Source organism: Tamandua tetradactyla, chromosome 8, assembly GCF_023851605.1.
Source record: "Tamandua tetradactyla isolate mTamTet1 chromosome 8, mTamTet1.pri, whole genome shotgun sequence".
Classification (NCBI taxonomy): Eukaryota; Metazoa; Chordata; class Mammalia; order Pilosa; family Myrmecophagidae; genus Tamandua; species Tamandua tetradactyla.
In genome coordinates, this window is record NC_135334.1 from 37,054,369 (window position 1) to 37,077,877 (window position 23,509).

Genomic DNA, 23,509 nt, shown 5'->3' on the forward strand with positions numbered 1-23,509 from the left:
TGGCCTAACAATTAGACTTCATTATCTAATCAAGTTGACACAAACAATTAACCATCATGAAACATTATGGTACTTTTGTTGGAATTATGTCCTTGAGTAGGTGAAAGTGAGAGCTCTTAATTTAAAAAATGTTGGCTTGGTCTTAGAATTATAGGAGAGATGGCAAGCTGTATAGGACTAGTAAAGATAAGTTGGTTTACCATTATAACATTCTTTTCTGTTAGTAACATCAGGATGTACTTCAGTCAGTAAGAAAATTAACCATTAAAAGGAAGAGATGGAATCCAGGAAATACTGGATCTAGCCTAGAAGAATGAATAACTGAGAGATGCACAAAAGGAAACAAAGAGGTTGTAGTCTTGAGGCAGGTTTTCCTGTGAATCTCGAACCTTCAGTTCTTTGCTTTCAACTAATTGAATGAGCCCTATCCACATTATGAAGGGTAATCTCCTTTAAGTAATGTCAACTGATTGTAGAGGATTCAAAAGAACATATATTCTAAGGATCCCATCAAATTTATGTTATGTTTGAAAGTTAGAAAAACTTAATAATATAATATAAAGCAAATAATGAATGACAAAAAAGAGATAGAAACTCCAAGAAAAACAGAGACAAATGCATCGAAGAGGCTTGGATACAGTGCAAAGCAAATTAATGAGGCATGTTTTTAGGTAAGTAGTGTATTATAAAAATTGTGGACAATAATTTGGGAGACTGAGTCCAAATAGAAAGAAAGCTGCCCCAACATATTACTTGGACTGACTGTATGCAGTACATACATAACCAATAGTAATATTAATTCTTTTCATTGTTTTTTAACATTTAATGTTACTGTGTGGAAAAAACACCAAAGTCTTAGTTGTGGATGCCAAAGGAATGAAAGTCTTAATGACTTTGACAATACAAATGTAAAATATAGCTAAAAATATTATAAGTGGAGGTAAGTAATAATGGAGGAAATTCTATGAGCACAAGTATTGCCAACTAACAGAAATTCAGCTATTGAGGAAGACTGATGAAAGAAAAAATGGTTAGTTAAATCTATTATTTAATGTTTCAAAGTTAATCAAGAAAATAACTAAAAATAGCTGGGCTAACTTTCATGTGGTGAACTGCACAATGTCTTTTCTACTGCATTTTTGTTGGCTCAAATCAAGTCATAAGTCTAGTCCAGAGTCAGAGCAAAGGGCATGCATCCAAAGAGGTCAAAGCATCAATAAAATCATTGTATTATGTATTTTAAAAAAGCACAAAAAGTCACAAAGATATGAGTTAAACATATTATTGTGGTCACTTTGTACTGTGATATAAAAGAAGCTGGATGATCCTTTTCTGTTTTGCAAACTTTTCTATTGTTTAAATTTAATGATATACTTATTTCTATTAATTAAAAAAATGTTTTAAGTTATAAAAAAAAGGTCCCCTGTGCATTTAACAAACATAAACACATACATAAATTTCACTGATAAACATTCAGGATGGACAAACAACTGGATCAAGAGAGAGAAAAGAAAAGAGATTATCTGAGCTATTAGAACAATATCACAGTGTGGCACTTCTCAGTTAGCTCTCTCTCCTTTCAAGTCCTCCAAATTGACACTTCCACGTTTGGGCCTGCATCACAGATGTCAGGCCTCCTGCCCTTTAGAGTTCAAGCATGGCACACAGTCAAATAGTTCAACTTGATTTATTGAGTTTTTTAAGAGTAGACTAGAAAGCAGAGCACAGAGACTTGTGTTTGCATGTGTGTTTTCCTTCAATGGTAACTTTGATGTACCAAAGAGAAAAGACAAAATTTGCATCCTATTTTCCAAAGGAAAGAAAATACAAAGGAGAAGAAGAGTCAGATTCTGTCTTAGCAACGAACAAGAGAATTTGAGAAGCTGTTTCCTGTTAGGAAGTGATCAGCACACTATTCCAGTGAGAGAAAAAAAAAGAACGTTGTACAAATCTGCTTTCATTTTCATTCCCTTTTCTGCCCAGAGTCGGAGCAGCAATGGCTGGTGAGTAGCTTAGCTTTTCTGTTATTTATGACTGTGCTTGTGGGAGATTACAGCTCTGGGCAAAAAAGAAAGAGACATGAGATGAGGACTCATCGCACACAACAATTTTATTCTGGGGATGGTGGGAATTATGGGGAGATAGGGGACAGTAATGAAGTAAGCATGCTGGTAAAGTATCTTAGCTAATAAATTACACCTTCTGGAAAGAAAGGAAAATGCAAGAAAAAAAAAAGTGGACCTATGTTCTTAAATTTTCCTGGGATTTCTGATTTTTCTTCTAGCTCAGACTGAACCAGAATTCGCACCCATCTTATAAGTATTGTGAAAGTTCAAAACTCTGCTCTTTCAGAGACTTGTTCATATGAGAAGCCAAGCAGTTGAACCAAGTGACTTTCATTTCCTCTAATTTTCTGATTTCTGCATGACCTTTTATTTATAGCAGCTAGCTATACAACGTGCTCTCAAACACTGCATACACAGCCATTCCAATAACAGAAACAAAAATATATAACTTTACAAGCATAATAAGCTTATATTTTACAGACATTGAATATAATGTATTTTCAAATTGGCCTTTGATAAAAGTGGCAGGAAGTGAAGAGATGGTGGGTGATGCAATACTGAACTAAGTCAGCTGTCTTTAAGGGTCTTAGTGAAGTTTCATTTTTCTGAAGCTCGGTTCCTTCTGGTACTAAGGAAAGGGTTGAACAAGATCTGTGTTATTCTAACTGGGGTCTTTGGACCAGCAGCTTTGGCATCATCCGTGAGATGGATAGAAATGAAAATTTATGGACCCCCTCAGAAATGAGAATTTCTGGGAATGGGGCTTCAGAACCTCTACTTAGCAAGCTTTCCAGGTTACTGTTATACACATTAAAATCTGAGAACCACTAGACTATAACTACGTCTGTCCATATCTGAGATCCTATTATTTTCACAGCCAAGAAAGAGGATCCAGTCAACATGGTGAAGTTGATGGCTAAGAACATACTTGACAGCATTTTTGATGACTTTGTAGAAAAGGATGTGTTAAATGTAGAAGAGTTACACAAATTAGGGGAAGGCATGAACCTCATCGTGAACAGGACTGAAAATCTGCTTGGGAATATCAGTGAAAGAACCCAAATGGCTGGCAAAATCCTTTTGGACCGTCTCCTCCACCCCAAAAACCAGCTGAGTATAAGTAAGTAGCTTGGGCTGAAGGGCTAGTAGCTTTCTCTTCTGTCCCTATGCAGTTTCTGGTTTGTTCATCTCTCTTGTTTGTAAGTGAAGAATAAACCGTCCCCATCTCCAGGACATTCCTTGCTTATCTCTTCTGTTCAGTCTGGCACAATATCTTGACCTACCCACTCCCCATTCTAGCATTCCCAATCACTTTACACTGCTGCACATTCACCTTTTTCATTAACATTTGCCACCCTCAAACATTCTGTAAAATTTGCCTAGTCCTTATATTATTATGTCTCCTCCTGCTATAATGTAAGCTCCATGAGGAAAGGATCTCTGTCTGCTTTGTTCCTTAATTATCCTGAAATCAGAGAAATGGCTCCTAGCATGTGATACGTAGTTACTACATATTTGTTAAACGAAAGAATGTTGCAGGAACTATGTTGAATTCAATGATAGTCTTTAGCTGGTCTTTACAAAAAAGACTCCAAAGTTATTCCAAGATATAGAATGTCCATAGGGGAAAATCTAGCACCTATGCTGAGCTGTTGTTTAGCCTCAGGAAGAAATCTAGGGGACCCTAGGGCAGTCTGCTGGTCAAGAGAGAATAAGGAAATTTGAGAGTTAGTGAAGTATAAATATTTCTTTTTCTCTAAACACTGGTTATTACACTTCCATTTAAAGGACCAGATAGTAAATATTTTAAGCTTTGTAGGCCATGTGGTCTCTTGTCACAACAATTAAAATCTGCCATTTTACAGTGAAAGCAACTATAGACAATATGTAAATGAATGAGCACAGATGTGTTTTGTAACATACTTTATTTACAAAAACAAGCAGCAGACTGAGTTAGGCCCATGGGCCACAGTTTGCTGACTCCTGCTCTAAAATAAAATACATACAGGAGTATACTCCCTTAATCTTGGAAAATTTCTCTGAACTTCTAATTTTCTTCAAGACTGTCAACTTGTAAAGACAGTCATAAACTTTCATTCGTTAGGATGAAAAATGCCATTCCAAAGAAGACTTGGTTAAGAATTTAGGTTATTCCCTAAATGATGTAAACAGTGATAATTAATGCTTCTTTGTTTCATGGAAACTGACATGGCAGAAGGCTGCAGTCTTCCAAAACAAACCTGGACCTTGAAGAATGAGCCATTTTAAAGATTCATAGGCCATTCCCATGCCGAACATGGTTATTCATTTACTTGACAGTGCAAGGGACAGTTTGAAATATGTAAGTTCTGGAAACCTAGTTTTGCTAACAAATCTACTTTTCATATTATTTCAGAATCTTATCCTGAAAATGAGAGTGATGAATCTGAGAGCTCTCCATCATCTTCCTCTTCTTCAGGTAATTGTCACCCAAACCCCAGTTTGTAGTGAAAACTCGTAGATCCCTGTGGTTGAAAAGGTATCCTGAGTAAGACCTAGGGAATGTGTGTTCTTCGTCAACTTTGGCCTTTGCAAATGGCTTTCAGAGTAGGACATCAATTCTTAACTTTTAGTTTATTCCACCTCAGACTGTGAAGATGAAAGTGAAGACAGTGAACATGAGGGACATGCTGCATCAGCCCAGAAACTGGATCTTCATTCCTCAGGTAAATCTCCAAACCAACTAGTCTCTGGAAATCCCCAGGCATCATTGTGGGGAGGCAGCTGTGCAGAGGTTCTGTGTTATAGAGGAAAGAACACTGGATTGAGATGTAGGAAATCTGGGTTCTCTCTCACCTCTGCTTCTTAAAAAAAAAATTTCTCAAAAGTTAAGTTAGCACTTAAATCCCTGCCCATCAATTCTCCTTAGAAGGATGGAAAAAAAAAGTGAAGATGATGAAATGGAGGATAATGCTGGATTGTCCCAAGCAGTTCTGCCTCTAATGTAATATTTATCCATGGACACATAAAGACATTATTTGAGCTAAGGCAAACAGAGGCAGACTATGGTGTAGTGGGCAGAGAACAAATGTGAAAGCTGAGATATGTAAACCTTGAGATCATCAATGCCACTGACTAGCCATGTACTCTGGTGTAAATCTCCTCACATTTTGGAGACGCATATTTTTAAATGATGTTAATAAGGCCTTTAAAAGGATGCATAAAACATCAAAGATTTATGAAACTACCAACCACACAAAACAAGATAAGGATGTGATTAAGTAAGGTGCATATGAAAAAAAAAATGGTGTGAAACTAAGTATGAGTCATACATACCACATGGTCACTAAAAAAACTGATGAATTCTTGAATCACATGTATAACAGCATCTAGAAAGGGGTATAAGCAAAGGAGATTGTATTGCATTTTGAATATTAAATTTCCAGAAGATAAATTATGAAGGAATAAAAACATTGTAATTGCTATTCACTATTATATTCATTTTCAGCATATGTAATTTGAAAACATACTGTATATTTTTCTAGTTGATGAATTTATATTAGTGAACAGAATAGATAAAGATCCTGCTCTCATAGGGTTCCAGTATAGTCAGAGTAGACAGGTAAAAATAAGTAGTATAATTTCAGTGAATTTTTAAGAGAAAAGGTTATTAGCACATAGCAGGAAATGGGAGGTGAGAGTGAGAGAATGGTGTGCGAGCCATGATGATCAATCGTGACCTCTGTTGAGTTGATCTTTAAGTACATAGCTGAACATTGGAGAGGGTGGGGGAAGAGAGCCATGCCAAGCTCTAAGGCAAAAACACTCCATGGAAAGGGAAAAGGAAGATCAAGCATCCTGAGACAGGGATGATGTTGTCATATAGGAAGGCCATGCCCATTGACTAGAGAGTAAAGCAGGGGAAGCATGGCAGAAGGAACGATCAGAGAGTCAAACTGGAGACAGACTTCATAAGATCTTTTAGCCAGTGGAAAAGAATTTGGATTTTTTTTTGTAATAGTAAGCTTTTGGAAGTTTTTAAGACAAGTAGCAATATCTAGACTTGTGTGGAATAAAAAAAAAGCAATTGAAGTTTGCTTAAATAGTTCAGTTAAGCAATAATGGTTTTTTAGACTGGTTGTAGCAAAGGAGACAATGAGAAGTAGTTAAGTTTGAAATCCCTCTTTGGAGGTACAGTCAACCAAAACTAACTGATGAAATATACATAGGAGTTGAAAGAGAGGAATGAATCAAGAATAACCTCTAAACTTTTGGCTTGGTATGGGTGAGTGGTGTTATCATTGACGAAGATGGCAGAAAACTTGTGATGGGCAGAGGTACCAGATTCATGGAAGTGGGCAAATATCAGGAGTTCTACTTGCAAACATTAAGTTTGAAACTTCCAATGGTAAAGGTTGAGGAAGTTAATGAATGCTCAATTGAGGAGTTCACATAGACATCAAGAAAATAAAGTTTGGGATTCATTCAGCATGTAGATAGAATTTAAGGTGATGGGACTAGAAGATACCTGGTAAGAAATTGTTGATAGGGAATAAAAGAGGGCCCAGGATAAAACAAGCCAACTTTTGGAGGTATGGTAGAAGAGAAAGAGCTGAAAAACAAGACAGATGAGTGATTTAGGAGAAAACCTAGAAAATGCAGCATCAGAAGAAAAAGAAAACATTTTTAAAGGAAGGAAGTGGATTCAACTATGTTAAATTCTGAGGAAGCAGCAAAAGATCAGTAGTAGCTTCTAAAAAAATATTTCATTTAAGTAGTAAGAATAAAAACCAGATTGCATGCAGGAAAAAACAAGGAGTTGAAAAATGAACATAGTGAAAAAGAAAATGCCTTTAAGGGATTGTGTTGAAAAGTGAAACAGAGAAATGGGACTATAGCTGGAGAGGAAACTGAGTCAAGGGAAGAATCTTTCAAAAGATGGTTGATGTTAAGTATGCTTATATGCCAGTGGGGATAATACAGTGGGGAGAGAAGGAGAAATTGAAGATCCATGAGACAGGGCTTGAAAAGTGCCATAGCTAAGTCTTCGTGAGTGAAAGCAGATGGAATTCACACATAAATTGAGATGTTGGCCTTGGGAGGAAGACCATGTCTTTCATCATAGTAGAGGAAAAGATAGAAATGTAGGTAAATTGATGGTTTGGGGTTTAAAAAGATGAAAGATTCTTAAATAATAATACAAGCATACCTAGGAAATATTGTGGGTTTAGTTCCAGACCACTGCAATAAAGCAAACATAGCAATAAAGCAAGTCATATGAATTTTCTGATTTCCCAGTGCTTATAAAAGTTATGCTCCATGAATCATGAATGTTCTTAATGGCATCTAGAAAGGTGAATCCTTTCCAGAAAGTTTACAGTTGACTTTGCCCAGATCCATCAGAGGAATCGATGGCAACTATGGCTTTACAAATATATTTCTTAAATAATAAGACTTGAAAGTCAAAATGACTCCTAAATCCATAGGCAACAGAATGGATGTAGTATTGGTAGGCATGAAACAACATTCACCTTGTAAATCTTCATGAAAGCTCTTAGTGACCAGATGCATTACCAATGATCAGTAATATTTTGAAAGGAATCTAGATCCGTTAGATAACCTGTGACAGCTTCTACATCACCACTTGCTGTTTCACCTTGCACTTGTATCATGGCTTCTTTCTTTAAACCTCATGAAACAACCTCTGCTAGCTTTGAACATTACTTCTGCAGCTTCCTCACTTTGCTCATCTTTTATTTAATTGAAAGAGTTGGGGGCTTGTATGGATTAGGCTTCAACTTAAGAGAATGTTGTTGCTTTCTAAATTTTCTATTCAGACCACCCAAACTTTCTCCATATCAGCATTAAGGCTTTGCTTTCTTATCGTTCATGTGTTCGCTGGAGGAGCACACTTATTTCCTTCAGGAACGTTCCCTTTGCATTCACAACTTGGCTAACTCTTTGGTGAAAAAGGCCCAGTTTTTGAGCCTGCTCAGCTTTTGACATGCCTTCCTCACTAAGCTTAATCATTTCTAGTTTTTGATTTAAAGTGAGAGACATGAGATTCTTCCTTTCCCTTGAACAGGTAGAGGCCATTACAGAGCTATTCATTTTCCTAATTTCAATATTGTTGCGTCTCAGCGAAAAGGGAGGGAAGAGTGGGAGAGAGACCGGAACAGATGGCTAGTGGAGCAGTCAGTACATACTCAACATTTATCAATTGCTTGCTGTCTTGTATAGGTGTGGTTCACGGCAACAAAAATAATTACAATAATAAGCTCAAAGATCACTGATCATAGATCATCATAACAGATATAATAGTAATGAAAAGTTTGAGATACTGTGACAATTATCAAAACGTGACAGGGAAATACAAAGTGAGCACATGCTGTTGGAAAATATGGTGCTGATAGATGCTTGAGGCAGGATTGCACAAATCTTCAATTTGTAAAAACCACAATATCTATGAAACACAATGAAATGAAATGCAATAAAATAAGATATGTCTATATTGTTAGGAATTGAAAAGAAAAACAATGAACCAGAGATTACCTGGCAGCTATTTTTAAATATTTGAAGATATCCATTCATTAACAAACATTTATAAAGTTTTAATCTGTGCCCGATATTATGCTAGATATGAAGATGAAAGACATAATCCATAGTCCATGTCATAATTAAGTTTGAAATACAGTAGGGAGACATAATCACAATTAAGATACAATAAAATAATTCTTTTATGGGACATTTACATAAAACTATGGAAATACAGAGAAAGACATTTTAGATCATGGAAGAATTTATGGGTTTTCATGAGGAATATACTTTAAGATACACAGAACTGTCCACAATGCCTTAGAATGCTGTAAGCTCCTTGTCAACGGTGTATTTCAGAGTGATGTTAATAGAATAGTAATACTGTAAATGAAGTTCAAATATTTGAACTATGACTTGACTTAACATCTTAGGTTCTGCATTTATGTGACTCTAATGGGTTGGCTCTGGAAGATTAGTCAATGTTGTGACCACTAAAAAACACAGAAATTTTTAGTGGAGTCAGGAAGAAGCAGAAGAGAAAGGGGAGAATACTTAAGATTTTTGTTTTACTCATGTTAAATATGAAATCATGGGGAGTTGACCATAGAACTCCAAAGACAATCCTCTTTTTCCAAAACAGTTCTCCAATTTTCTACTATATATATTTTGCCTTATGTTAAGTTTTTCTGTGGGATGGAAGTAAGCATTTCCCAAGAATGAAAGCATATCCAAAAGAGGTGCTTGACTGCGAGATGGTAGATGTTAGCGCTTAATGAGTTATTTTTCTTTTGTAGCACATCTGCAAACCAAGGCCACCAAACCCAATGACATATTGAAGCTCTGTCCTCCTGATCGTTTCCACAAACTCAAGGAAAAAAAGGCAAAACTGGTAATATACTTTGGAATAGGGGAAAACAAAATTGCCCATTCGAACAAGAGATTGGGGACTCACTGGAAAATTTTAGTTCTCGTCACAGATGCCTTTAGATAAGGGCAAAGGTTAGAGGATGTTATATAATCAAGTTTTCCTCACTTTAGAATCAATCTGTCTTCCATCCCATCCTGGAACACACTCTAAACTTTCCACCACCCATCCATCATCCAACCCAAACCAAGTTCCTAGGATAAATACTCAGACCTAGTCCATGTTTTCAGTTTGCTGTTCTTTCTTTTTCCTCATAAGTACATATTTTTGTTTCAATAGATTTCCAGCAGTCTCCTCCATAATTAGAACAGCTACTCTTTTAGGGACTTTGGAGGCAAAAGGAAGGAGGCCTAGGGCAATTTGCTCTGTTTCTGTCAATTGCAGATTTATCCAGTGATGGAAAAGGAGGGCCGAACACGCCTGGCCCTCATCATCTGCAATAAAGACTTTGACTATCTTTCTAAGCGAGATGGGGCTGAAATCGACATTTTGGGAATGCAAGACCTGCTTGAAAGCCTTGGATACTCAGTGGTTGTAAAAGAGAATCTCACAGCTCAGGTAACAGCCCCTGAGAACACGACAAGTTTCCTTTTCTCTTATACAGTTTTGAGTCTCATCCTTTGGCAACTGAAAGAACAAAATGCATGGTGATATAGGAATGGTATTTGCTCCAGAATAGGATCTCCTGGATTCCAGCCTCTTTCAACGCACAGTATCACAACAGAGACTGCTCTATATATCAGTATTTCACTAAAAATCGAAAAATGCTTAGTCTTTCTGAAGTTCTCAGTGTGGGAGGTATCTATAACTTGATGGCCTGGGTGATATCAAGCTAGGGATTTGACATTTCCTGATACCTATGAGTTCATAACATGTTATAATTCCAATATCTTGTGTATAAAATATAAAGCCAGATGTGTAATAAAAAACAACTTATACACACATACACATGTAAAGAAAAAGCTGTGATAAAGAAATGCCAAAAATATCCAGTGTGATTTTAAATAAGCCATTTTGGACGTTACTTTCTTCAGTTGCATGATAAAGAAATTTAATTAGTGTTTCTATTTTTTCACTCAGTAGAACTCCCTTTCTCTCTTACTTTAATGAAAACTTATAGGAATCCTAATATGTAAAACAGATAAAAGCAAAACTGTCTTATTCAGGACTTATCATCTCATGTGCCCTGGGACTTCACGTCCCAGAAATCTAAGGTTCTGTTGAAAACAATCAGACTAGATGCTATATAAAAACCCATCTTTAATACTCTATAAATTTTAATTTTTGTTTTTTTAATGTTAAAACATTAATTCTCTCACAGTATCCAATCCAAATCACTTCTCTCCTTAGTGCCTGCTCCTTTTTGTGAGTGTTATATATTATTATTTTTTCTTTATTAGAGAAGTTGTGGATTTATAAAACTATCCTGCATAAAATACAGGATTCCCACACACTGCACCACCACCTAAACCTTGCAGTGGTGTGGAATATTTGTTACAACTGATGATTGCACATTTTTATAATTGTAATATTAAAAAGTCCATGGTTTAAATTAGGGTCCACGGTTTATGCTGCGTAGTTTCATAGTTTCTTTTTAAAATTCTTATTCAGTTACCAGATGTATTTTATTTGAGTATAAACTATGGAAGGTGACTCTGCATTCTTTCAGGATATGGAAACTGAGCTAAGACACTTTGCTGCCCGCCCAGAGCACCAATTCTCAGATAGCACATTCCTGGTGTTTATGACACATGGCATCCTGGATGGAATCTGTGGGACAAAGCACAGAGATCAAAAGCCTGATATTCTAAGTGATGACACCATCTTCCGAATTTTCAACAACTATTACTGCCAGAACCTGCAAGGCAAGCCCAAGATCATCATCACACAGGCCTGTCGAGGCAGTAAGTTTGGGTTAGAGGACCCCGGGAGCGCCCTATGTGCTGTCTTCTGTTAGCTTGATGTCTAGCCTTCATTTGCTCAAGGATGGATGAGAAAACCAAACTTTTTGTCCTACTGTTAGGTCCAGTCCAGAAAGAAATTGTGTTAAAACTGTACCATATTTTAAGAAACATAAGTAGCCCGAAATAATGAGAAATGCCCCCTCCATTTGGGATTATCAAATGGCTTTCCAAACTAAAGTGTGTTCTGTATTGTTTCCAGTGAGTGTGCTAGCTTCCATTGCTGATAAATGCCACATTGAAAACTGCTAAAATTAAAGCATAATGACAAAAGAGACAGGTAGGGTGTACTTATGTGTGTGTGTGTGTGTGTGTGTGTGTGTGTGTGTGTGTGAACATTAAATCTTTCATAATGCATAGAAGACATGGTCAGCTGGTGGATGTCTCTCATAGCAGGTGCTGGGACTGTTTGGATGACTGACATGGGAGAAGCCCCTGCAGCTAAGTGTGACCAGACCTTGCAAAGTTCTGTCTACTGTGATGCTGTTATGAAGGCCCACGTGGAGAAGGACTTCATTTCTTTCAAATCTTCAACCCCACGTGAGTGACTTCAGGAAAAGAGATTCCTAAATCTTATTTGTTTCTAGTTAACGGACTTGGCAGTGTTCATATATTGTCACTGATGAGAATATTTTTTTCTCTAATTCATTTGACGTTTTAAATAGAAGAGAGATTTGAAATAGTGAAGCTTCCATAGTTAGAATGCTATAAATACTAACTTGGGGAGAATTTCTCAAAGGGAAGATAATTTTTGTGAGATTTCAGATTTAAAGCTGTCTAACTGAACAAACAAGATGCTTCTTTACTCTTCTTTCCTTTCTTTTCTTCCTCTTAGTGCCTTTCCCCCACCCCACCTTTTCCTGCTCCTTCTTTTCAATATACCATGGCACAGGAATGCATCAGCTTCTCATGATTTGGATCTGCTTGGTCATATGCTAGCAATTAAATGCACCAACCAGTGCAATGCTAGTACTTGCCACACACATCCAAGTTAGTACCTTTGGACCCATCCTGTGAATCTAGTCTTGGGAAGTTAGTTGACATTTAAATACATATCTTTAAGATAATGCCACCAATTAATGGAAAGTTTCCTTGATGGGAAAATAATTGAAGTAGAAATAGAGAATAACCTTGATTGTTCATGGTCAAACCTGTTTAAAATCTCTTTAACATGTATCCATGATATTCCTTTATCAATGATTTAGCACCTACAATTTTAGAAAACTTAGTTATACAATTCACAGTTCTAAGTGTTCTAGTGTAGTGACTGCAAACTTGAATGTGGATACTAACCACTCGGGGTTTGTTAAAATGAAAAGTCTGATTCAGCAAAAGCGGGTGGAGGTCACTGAGATTTTGCATTTCTAAAAAGCTTCTTAGGGATGCCAGTGCTCTTGGCCCAGGGCCACATTTGAGTAGCAAGGAATTAGAGGAACCTCAGAGACTATGCTAGGGAATAAGAAAAAAGCCATCGAGACTGCTTCCAATTCCACTGTTCCCCCATGTTCACCAAACGATACCCTGCCCACAACTGAAATAGCTCCACTTCTGTTGGGTTTAGGTATTGGAATTTTAATGAGATTTTATTTGAAAGAAGAGTTATATGCTTTTAGCTTTCAAAAGACATTAAAAGGCACATAAGTCTTTATAATTACTCTGAAAGATTGTTTAAATCAACTGAAGAAATAACGTCTAAAATGCAAAGTTCTTGCATGCATTTATTGTACATATAGTTATTCAGTGTCTATTATGCGCTAGGAAAGGGTGAGGTATAATGCATCTGCCATGTGATTAAAGCAGGCATGATCAGTGAACCTTGAGGAAGTTCTAGTCAGGCAAGGAAGACAGAAATTGATTGCAGGGAAGGCACTATACAATATCACCTAAGTAAATAATGATTGTCAACTGTGATAAATTCTTTTAGTAAAATTTGTGCTGACATTTGAAAAATGAAGGAGTTAATCAGGTCAATGGAAATTGAGGAATATTCCAGTCAGAAAAAGCAGTATTCATGGAGGACCCAGAAAAGAAGGGAGTTTGGAAGAAAGGGGTCAGTGCGGCTGGAGTGTAGAGTCAGGGGACACTGACAGGAGGGATGATGGAAAGCGAAGTTGGAGTGGGATAATTCAAGTCCTCATATGAGCCTTTTTATCAATAGTAATAGGGAATTCTGGAGGAATTTAAACAATAAAATTATAAGGGTTTCATTGTTAATGATCACTCTGGGGGCTTTGTATCTTTCCTAGCTTGCCAGGATGCTATGACAAATACCACACAGTAGATTGGCTTAAACAACAGAAATTTTTGTCTCACAGTTTCAAAGGTCGGAGGCCCCAAATCAAGGCATCACCAAGACAATGCTTTCTCCCCATAGTGTGTGGCATTCTGGTTCCAGCATGCCACAATCCTTGTACTTGCTGGGCTCGCATCTCTAGCTCTCATTACATGCCTGTCTTTGTGCCTGCTCTACTTGTTTCCTTAGACTTCCAGCTTCTTCCTATTTGGCTGTCTGTGATTTACCATATCTGAATTTCTTCTTCTTATAAAATACTCCAAGTCTCTCTCTCTCTATATGTGTGTGTGTGTGTGTGTGTGTGTGTGTGTGTATACAGATTAAGGCCCACCTTAACTCATTTTGGGCCACACCTTAACAGCTTCAGAAGATCCTATATACATATGAGTTCACACATAAGAATGCAGATCAAGATTAAGATCATTTCTTTCCTTGGGGTAAACCATTCAACCTACCATAGCTGGGGAATGGATTATAGAGGAACAAGAGCAGAAAGGAGAGAAAAGGCAAAATGCTATGGCAATATTCCAGGTCATAAGTGATGACAATAGAGTTGGATTGGAGCAAATTGCTTGATTCAAGCAATAATTATCATATCAAATTACCACACCCTGGTGGTTTAATATATATGGAATTCGGAGGAGAAGGGATAATACAGGTGACTCAAGTGTACAAATGGCTAACAGTGCTATATTCATTAAAACAGGGAAGCTTGAAAGAAAGTTTGAGATGCCTTTGGGATATTTCAAGATGAAATGAAGGGTGAAAAATTACACAGTTGTGTATTTCAGCATTAGAGATAAAATTTGGGGAGATACTGGCTAAAGATTATCTGTAATATATCTTAAAAATGAATGAGACTGTTAAAGAACAGAAAAAGTGAGAAGAGGTCTTAGAGCTGAGGTTTGAAGAACTCAAGCTTGAAGTTTAAAGGTCAGCAAGAAAAGGATCCGTCAGCAAAGCAGACTCAGAAGGCACGGATAGAGAGCAAGTGAGAACTAAAGGAGCATGTGTTGAAAAAAATTCCAATGAGAATACGCAGTCAGATAAAGGAAAGAACTGAGAAATGACCACTGGATTTAGCAACACAGAGGTCATAAGCCACATTGTATAAAGACTTTTGGTAAGTGGGAGGCAGGTGCACTACACTGAAAAGGATGAGGAGTGAGGAAGATAGAAGGACATGAAGACATTGAGAAGTTGGAAAATAAAAGAGAAGGAGAAATAGGATGCTAGCTGCAGGTAAAATGGCAGTAAGGAGGAAATTACTTTTTATATGAAGGGAGAGACTTGATCACATTTAATGGTTAAAAGAGCGTATTTAAATGGTAAACAGAAGTAACCATTCAATTTCCAAACAACATAGTAGTAACTCTAAAAGATTACAGTATGAAGCAAGTATCGATGAAGGGGAGGCTCAGAGTCAAGGACCATCAATGGTTGGATTCTATTTTTTATTGCATCATCAGTGCTTAAATGTCCTATAATCTTTTCCATTACTTGCAATTATAGGCGCCATCATATGGCCTTGTTCCTGAGATAGCAAAGGGGATACATGATTGAATGTCCCGATAATTTTCTCTGGATCTGCTGTGGAAATCTGAGGTCAGGCCTGACCCTGGTTTGACTTTCTCTCTTCAAAGCCTCAGAATCAGACTTTATCCCAAAGGTATGGCTCTAGGAATCTTCTGCATGCGTACTGAGGCCACATCTCTGAATAATTTAATTGCTTTCATTTGCAGATAATATTTCTTGGAGATTAAGCACAAACGGCTCTCTCTTTATTTCCCGACTCATACACTGCTTCAAAAAGTATTCTTGGTGTTGCCATTTGGAAGAAATTTTTCGAAAGGTAGGGATCCTCTACCTTTATGCCCCAGAAAACTTTGTAGAGCCATTTGCTAACATTTTTTAGGGAGCTTTTAAAGATCTTGATGCTCCTTCTTGATGCATTCTGACTTTTTTTTAAAGAAGAAGCATCCTAAAATATACCCTAGAACCACTGTGTGTTTTCTGATAGCCCAACTTATTTCAGGTGCTAATTCATTAGTCTATGTACTGTATACAATGAAAAGTTTAGTTTCTTCTGTTTACACTAACCTGGTCACAGTGTTAATATCAACTCTGCATTTTGTTGCTTCTGAGATGAGTCCAGTTTGCCATCTAGAAAAACTTTAAAGTCTTCCTTTACTATTTTAGGTTCAACATTCTTTTGAAACCCCAAGTGAACTGACTCAGATGCCCACTATTGAGAGACTAACCATGACAAGATATTTCTACCTCTTCCCTGGGAATTAAAATTCATGAGAGACATCTCAGGTAAATGAATCCAAACTATTAATTATGGGGCAAGTCCTTGCTCAGGGTTTATTCACACAGTCTGGTAGCCTGAAGAACAAGGATAGTGCACCAGCTGCCCCATAGTTAATGAAGCTCATGTTATCTGCCTTAATCCCAATTGTTCTTTGTGAGATCCTGGCTTTACTCAAATTTGGCTAAAGTATAATGATTGCATAAGAAGTGATACAGCCACTGGTGACATTAGAGAACACTTCAGTCCTAATTTCTCTCGAGCATCTTCTCAACGAGTGGGAAATATTTGCTTCTGATGCTTGCACAAACATCTGATCACCGGCAATCATCAGAAATGTTGTGCACAGCTGCTGTTTGGCCTCCTCACCAAAAAGTCAGATTTGCTGAGTCACAAATTTCATGCTCTGATGAGGCCTGCTGTATTTCCAGCTGAGACTAGCTGCTGGATCTACGTTGAGGTCTTTTTGTGAAGGTATTTCTCACAGTAGAGATTAGTTCTATTTGTATTTTACCTGTAATAGCCTAAGTACTCACATTTTTTTCTCTGTAATTTTTTCAGGAAAATGGAGGCATTAGGGACTATATAAATCTACCATTTCCAGAGGGTTACTTTTTGATCAAGAATATTTTATACCTAACTTTCCAGCTCCCCACCTTTCAAAAATACCTTTTTCATGTACAATAGTCTGTCAGGCATAAATATTACATATTACTTAACTTTTACCCTACTTTTAGATATTGCTTTAGATAATTTTTTCTATGCAATGTAATGAAGGTTTTTGTCCAGATATAAGATTATTTTCTCAGAATATATTTCTAAAACTAGAACCACTGGGTCCAAGTTTAAATACTTTTACAGCTTTTGATAAATTATTGTCAATTTTTATGTTAAATTATATACATACAAGAGAGTTAAGATAATGACTGATAGGCCCAGTAAGGTCTTTTTTTAAAACTGTTACTAATTTAATAGATGAAAAATTGTCAATTTCCTTGGCATACCTTTTGTTACTATGAAATTGGAATGGTAAATAGATTTATTAATCACCTTGATTTGCCTAAACTCCCATTTTACCCAGGAAACTAAAAAAGGAAACAGGGCAACTGAGGCAGCCTGACATGCCAAAGATCCCTTGCGGTGCTGATAAAAACCTCTGCCCCTGCTGGAAAAGAGGGACTGTAATAAAACAAGTCACACTGATGCCAGCAAGTCTGCTAATCTTTACCAGAGAGCCTCTGCTCACGCAAGTTACTGATTAATGGATTATGACCCAAGGACACCCTGCTGTAGACAAACTACGTCCCCCTCACAGTTCAGGCAGCTCATGCTTTCCTCACAACTCATGCCTCCTTCGTTCCTTCCTCTCCATCTCCCGGCATCCTCCCTTTGTACCAAACAGGCATATAAGCTGCCTCCAGAAACTTGGCTCTTTGTGTGCATGCTACTTTAGCTCAATAAACTTCTTCTATATTTTAATTTTCAGAGTCTGTACATTCTGTTTTCATTGTAACATTATTAACATCATTGGACTCTACATCATCTTTATTAGCTAGTATTTCTCTTTCATGAATGATTAACTCATATTATTTTTCTATTTTGTTTTTAAGTCTTTTTGAGTCTTTTTAAAATCCATTTGTATAAGTCCACCAGCTTATGATGATGTGTTTGCAAGCATTTTCAGTTGTTTGATGTGTTATTTTGTACATGTTATGTGACATGTAGAATACTCAAATTTTCAGTAATGATATCTATTTACACATTTCTTTCTCTGTTTGCTTCTATTTTTTTTTAAGTTTAATTAGTGCACTATTCCAACTCTAATGGTTAATTTCATGTGTCTGTCAACTAGGCTAGGTTATGGTGTCCAGTTGGTTGGACAAGCAAGCATGGACCTGAGTGCTACTATAAGGGTATTTCATAAATGGATTTAAATCACTAGTCAGTTGATAGCATCCACATCTGATTACATCTACAATCAAAAAGGAAGTTGTCTTCAGCAATAAGAGTAGTCTTCTTATCCAACATATGGAGGTCTTAAAATGAGAACTGAGGATTACAGAAGTCAGGAAGAAGTATTTCTATCTTTACTTCAGCCAGCCATTTTTTCCTAGGGAATTCAACTTCACCTTTACCGAGTTTCCAACTTATGGCCTGCCCTTCAGACTTGCCAATCCCTATAGTTGTGTGAGCCAATTCTTAATAAATTTCTTAATATTTACATGTACATACATGCGCATATATATCCTGTTGGTCCTGTTTCTCTGGAGAACCCTGATTAATATACCACCTATATTTCTTATAACAGTTCTGAGATTTTTTTATTTTATTTTATTATTTTTTTTTTTTTAAAGAGAGAGGGAGGAAGGGAAGGAAAGACAGAGAAGGAAGGAAGGATAGAAGGAAGGAAGGGAGGAAGAAAGGGAAACATCTTTTAAACATTTTCTTGTTTTATTATATTTTGTTTGTTTGTTTGTTTTTTACATGGGCTGGGGCCGGGAATCGAACCGGGGTCCTCCGGCATAGCAGGCAAGCACTCTTGCCCGCTGAGCCACCGCGGCCCGCCCCCTGAGATTTTTTTTTATCCTTCTCTAATTACAATTTTCTTGTTAAGAGGCAGAATGGGGATCTTATGCTGGGTGGGTTATTTTTTTGACTGAATTACCAATTGTCAAATATATATTAATTGAATCATGCTTCTTTTTCTTACTAATTGTAACATTGTCTTTAAAAAGTAATTCAGAATATGCCATACCCATCTGTTTTTGGAGGATATAAAATAAAGATCTTGGTCCTTGGTATGTACTTTAAGGAACATTTGACTGAAAAAAAAAATCTTGATGTAAGGATACAACAGATTAGTTGATTTTCCATAATAGTAGGCAATAAAAAATAGCCTGGCCTCTTGAGACGTGGTCTAGAAAACAGAAATTCAAGAAGTCTTTCTCTCTATTTAGCATCTCCAGCGTGGTATGAGATCTTATTTTAACACTTACATTTACATCTTACTTATTGTGAGATTTTAATAAATTGTTTAACTTCTCTGATACCAGTGTCTGAGTAGGAAGTGGGCATCCTAATGCCTAGTTCATATTGAGCACATGTGATGTCATGTGCATGAAGTACTTCCCTTTTGCCTATCACCTAATAGGACTTGTTGGTGGTAGAGATTATTCCTATTAAAGTGCATTGGTTTATCTGTTAGGGATTGTGCCACATCTCACTGTCAATTATTGTTCTTTTACAAAAAAAACTTCATTAGCCTTCCTTTGATCATACTTACTTTATTCTCACATTATACATGCTTCTAGAAGAAGTTGTACATGATGTTATACTTTCTGATAATTAAAATAGGAGAGGTTTTAATGGAATTTAAATATGTACATTTGGTTACCTAGGGCCATGTTTTATGCATTCCTTAAGTCACATATGCTTTTATATCTTTAAGAAATGGTTTCTATTTTCATTCATAAACCTTCCACAGAATTCTTGAGGAAAACATCCCTAGACATATTGCATTTGCTACTATTTTGAATGAGATTTTTTTCCTCCACAGCTTCCAAATGATTGCTGTGAATGTAAAGAACAGAAAATGAGACCCTATAGCTCCTTAAATAAATATAAACTTGCAATCAGAAACTTTACTGCACATTCATTGACTTAGAGAAATTTTCATTTGGTTTTCTTTTGAAAATTCTACATATAAATTCTATTTTCTACAAATCATAGATTTGCCTTATATTTATCAATATTCACAGCTTTTATTTCATATACATGAAATTTTATATTTTCTATATCTCCAGAGAAAATAACCAATTAAAATAATGATATTTGGCATCAATTATTATTTTAATGGGCATGCCTCCAGGGTTTCATCATTAAATAAATGCATATTTATTGATTCAAGCTAGATTTTTATAATAACAAAATGTACACTTCTGTTGTTATTTTTTTATTTGGTTTGTCTCCCTCTCAGGGATGATTCTTCTTTGGACACCAGCATTATCATTTTGTGTAAGTTACTGATATGACTATATTACTAGGTTTCCTAATATTAAGCAATGATTGCATTCTTGGGATGAAATCTTTGTCATGGAGGATTATTTATTTACTTCCATTTGAAATAAATTTGTCAATATTTGATTTAAAACTACCATATTCATAGTTACAGATGGGATTCTCATTTATTTAGATTTATTTCAAATTCACAAAGGCTATTTTAGCAAAATTTTTCTATGAACTATGAGTAGTATATGCAATGAGCCCTTAAATATCAGAAAAAAATCATATTTGATTTTCACCTAGAAATTCACCTACAAACACATATAAAGGTCAGTCTGAAATCATTCCTTAGTAGGAACTTTAAAAAAGTGTCTAAAAAAATTATCTAAATACTTACAAAACCCATTCCATTTCTGGTATATGGCTTTTTTTTTTTTTCATGGGCAGGCACCAGGAATCGAACCTGGGTCTCTGGCATGGCAGGTGAGAATTCTGCCTGCTGAGCCACTGTGGCCTGCCCCTGGTATATGGCTTTCAAAAAGAGAAATTTATTAAGTTTACAAGTTCTAAGGTTGTGAAAATGTCCAAATTAAGGCACCAACAAAAAGTTTCCTTCACTCAGGAAAGGCCTATGAAGTTCGGGGTTTCTCTCTCAACTGGGAAGACACATGGCGAGATCTGCTAACTTTCTCTTGAATGGCTTTCCAGGTCTCTGTCTGTGCCGAGCTTTTGTGGCTCTAAAGCTTTTTCCGAAATGGTTCCCTCTTAAAGAGCTGCAGTAAGCTTCCCCACCTTGAATGGTTAGAAACACTATCTCCATGGAAACAATCAAACAGATACCACCCAGAAATACTGAATGAAGATTAAAGGACATGGCTTTTGGGGGGGTACACAATAGATACAAGCCAGCACAGGCATTGACCAGAATTTATTCACAGGGCTACTGTTAGCTACAGTGGAGGGTGAGAAATGAAGTGCTTATTTCAGGTTGCCATGTTTCTAGCTAAAATGTGGGTAGGAAAGGGGAAAACAAGATTTTTGGTCTCAGCTAACTGTCTCTGCCATACATTGTTTCTATTTTCAATGGCTTCCTAATATTCCATTAAATTAATGTAATAGAAAGTATTTTATGAATGTGGGTAATCTCTAAATTTGTTATCAGAAGTAATGATCTAATATTTCCCTTGTAAATATATCTTCAAATTTTTTATGATATTTCATTGGAAAAACTCTACAAACTAAAATGACAGGATAAAAAAATTATTAGAGTTTAAATTTTCTACACAAAGCATGCTCAGAAGATTGTACAAATATTCACTTCCCACAAGAAGAATGTGATACGGACCATTTTCCTATATTTTTACCAACACGATATATAATTAAACCTCCCCCATCCCAAAGTGTTAAACATTGATTTGATCCTCTAGAACAATAAAGAATGTTGCGATCTGAGGGATTTATTCCATTTCTCCTCAAGTCTGCTTAAAAAGAGAGAAAATCTTCTGATAATGAGATTTTGCACCCTCCAGAATCAATTTCCAACATCAAAACTTAAAAACTTCATTTAAGTTCAAATCAAAGACGACACCTTAGCTCACTCTTACACTGCCAAGGAGATATGCTGATGACATGTCAAACTTTTCTGATTCTTGACTTTTACAATGATGCGATATAAGTTATGTCTGCCTCTGAGGGTTTTTAAAATCTATCGTATTGGGTCTGATAGCTATAATGTTGCCTTGTAAAAGACTGAAATATTTTCAACAATTGATTTATTACAAAACAATAAACTGAGTTTATTGTTCTATAATAAATTATAAATAATAAATAATTATTATTTCAATTTTATTCTATTGCTCCTGACTTCATAAATAGAACAGATCAATTCCTGAACCTCTAACTCCAAGACCAAAAAAAATTTAGTGTGTAAAACAGGTTGTGTCTCTTAACTACAACTCGCTTTGTGAAATTCAAAGCCAATGAAGCTATATTTACAATATATTTTATCCTAGTTATAACTAATTTTAAAAAGTAGAGATTTGGGGTTGTGGATCATTTCCGGACTTTTTCTGTTTGGATTTTTACCTGGATCTGGTTAGGCAACCAGGTGTCCAGTTGGGAAGTCAATGCATCGATGAAAATAGAAAATGCAATGGCTGGTTAACAAGTTAAAATGATGGCTAAAGGATCTAGGCATAAAACAAAAGCTAAGTGTTTTGGTTTGTTAAAGCTGCTGGAATACAATGTACCTGACATGGAGCTGCTTTTAAAAAGGGAATTCATAACATTACAAGTTCATTAGAACATTATAGTTCTAAGTCCATAAAAATGTCCAAAATAAGGCATCCAGGAAAAGATACCTTAACTCAAGAAAGGCTGATGTCTGTCACATGGGAAAGCCTGTGGCTGGCATCTGCTGGTCCTTGTTCCCAGTGCCATTGCTTTCAGCTTCTGATGCCAATGGTTTTCTCTTTAAGCATCTATAAGCCTTCACTTAGCTCCTCTGGAACACAACTCTGGGTTCTGGTTGCTTCTCACGGGAAGATACATGGCAATGTCTGCTGGGCTCCCAATTCTCTGCCTAGACATTTGCTCTCTCAGTCAGCACTCAATCATCTCCAAGTATCTCTGTAGGCTCTTAAGCAACTGCTCCCCAAGCATCTCTGCTATCTCTGTGCTTTCTTCAAAATATTTCTTCTTTTAAAGGACTCCATTAAACTCATTAAGACCCACCTTGAATGGATAGAGTCATATTTCCATCTAATCAAAAGGCCACACCCACAGTTGGGTGTGTCGGATCTCCAAGGAAACAATCCAAAGTTTCCACCTCAGAATATTGAATCAAGATTAGAAGAAACATGGCTGCCCCCACAAGATCAGATCAAATAAAAGGACATGTCTTTTATGGGGTACATAATGGCTTCAAACTGGCACACAAAGAGATAATAAAAGGGAGAGTATATGGGAACTCTGTATTTTCTGTATGATTTTTCTGTAAATTCACAACTTCTCTAATGAAAAAAAAAAGAAACAAGATAGGTAGTTATGGTAAAAGCTAATATAGCCACATCTTGGATGAGTAAGAGGGAGATGTATGGGCTAAGCTAAAACCTATAAGGCACATGAGACATCATCACCTCCATCTTTGAAGTTGTTGTCTTCCTAGGGATGTGATCTAACTGATCATCTTTTATTAGTCAGAACTCTGCCTTAATACAATCAAGGAAAAATTTTTACTCTTATATTAGGACACACATAAGATAGACATTAAATGATACTTTATATCCTATTTTTCCTCCACTTTCACTCAAATTCAGTTAAACAAATATTTTCTAGTAGAAAACAGGTGCCAAACACTGAGTAAGGAGTCAGAGATACAAAAAGAGATGAACTAGGTTCCTTACCCTCAGACAATCTAGTGGGGTAGTCCTCTCC

At 36.4% G+C, this 23,509-nt stretch overlaps 1 protein-coding gene across 2 annotated transcripts; it reads left to right on the plus strand.

Annotated features, from left to right (window-relative positions):
• The first annotated feature begins 1,773 nt into the window (after window positions 1-1,773).
• On the plus strand, window positions 1,774-17,551 carry LOC143644294 (caspase-12-like). 2 transcript variants are annotated; one of them, XM_077113102.1, is made up of 11 exons: window positions 1,774-2,003; window positions 2,944-3,186; window positions 4,462-4,524; window positions 4,679-4,771; window positions 9,377-9,471; window positions 9,892-10,065; window positions 11,177-11,411; window positions 11,862-12,008; window positions 15,504-15,613; window positions 15,961-16,080; window positions 17,154-17,551. In XM_077113102.1, exons 1-10 carry the CDS (start codon window positions 1,997-1,999, stop codon window positions 16,057-16,059), a joined length of 1,266 nt encoding a protein of 421 aa, XP_076969217.1. In that variant the 5' UTR covers window positions 1,774-1,996; the 3' UTR covers window positions 16,060-16,080; window positions 17,154-17,551. The 2 variants fall into 2 exon arrangements, with proteins under 2 accessions (XP_076969217.1, XP_076969218.1); XM_077113103.1 differs by having other exon boundaries at window positions 1,783-2,003; window positions 4,694-4,771.
• The last annotated feature ends 5,958 nt before the right edge of the window (window positions 17,552-23,509 follow it).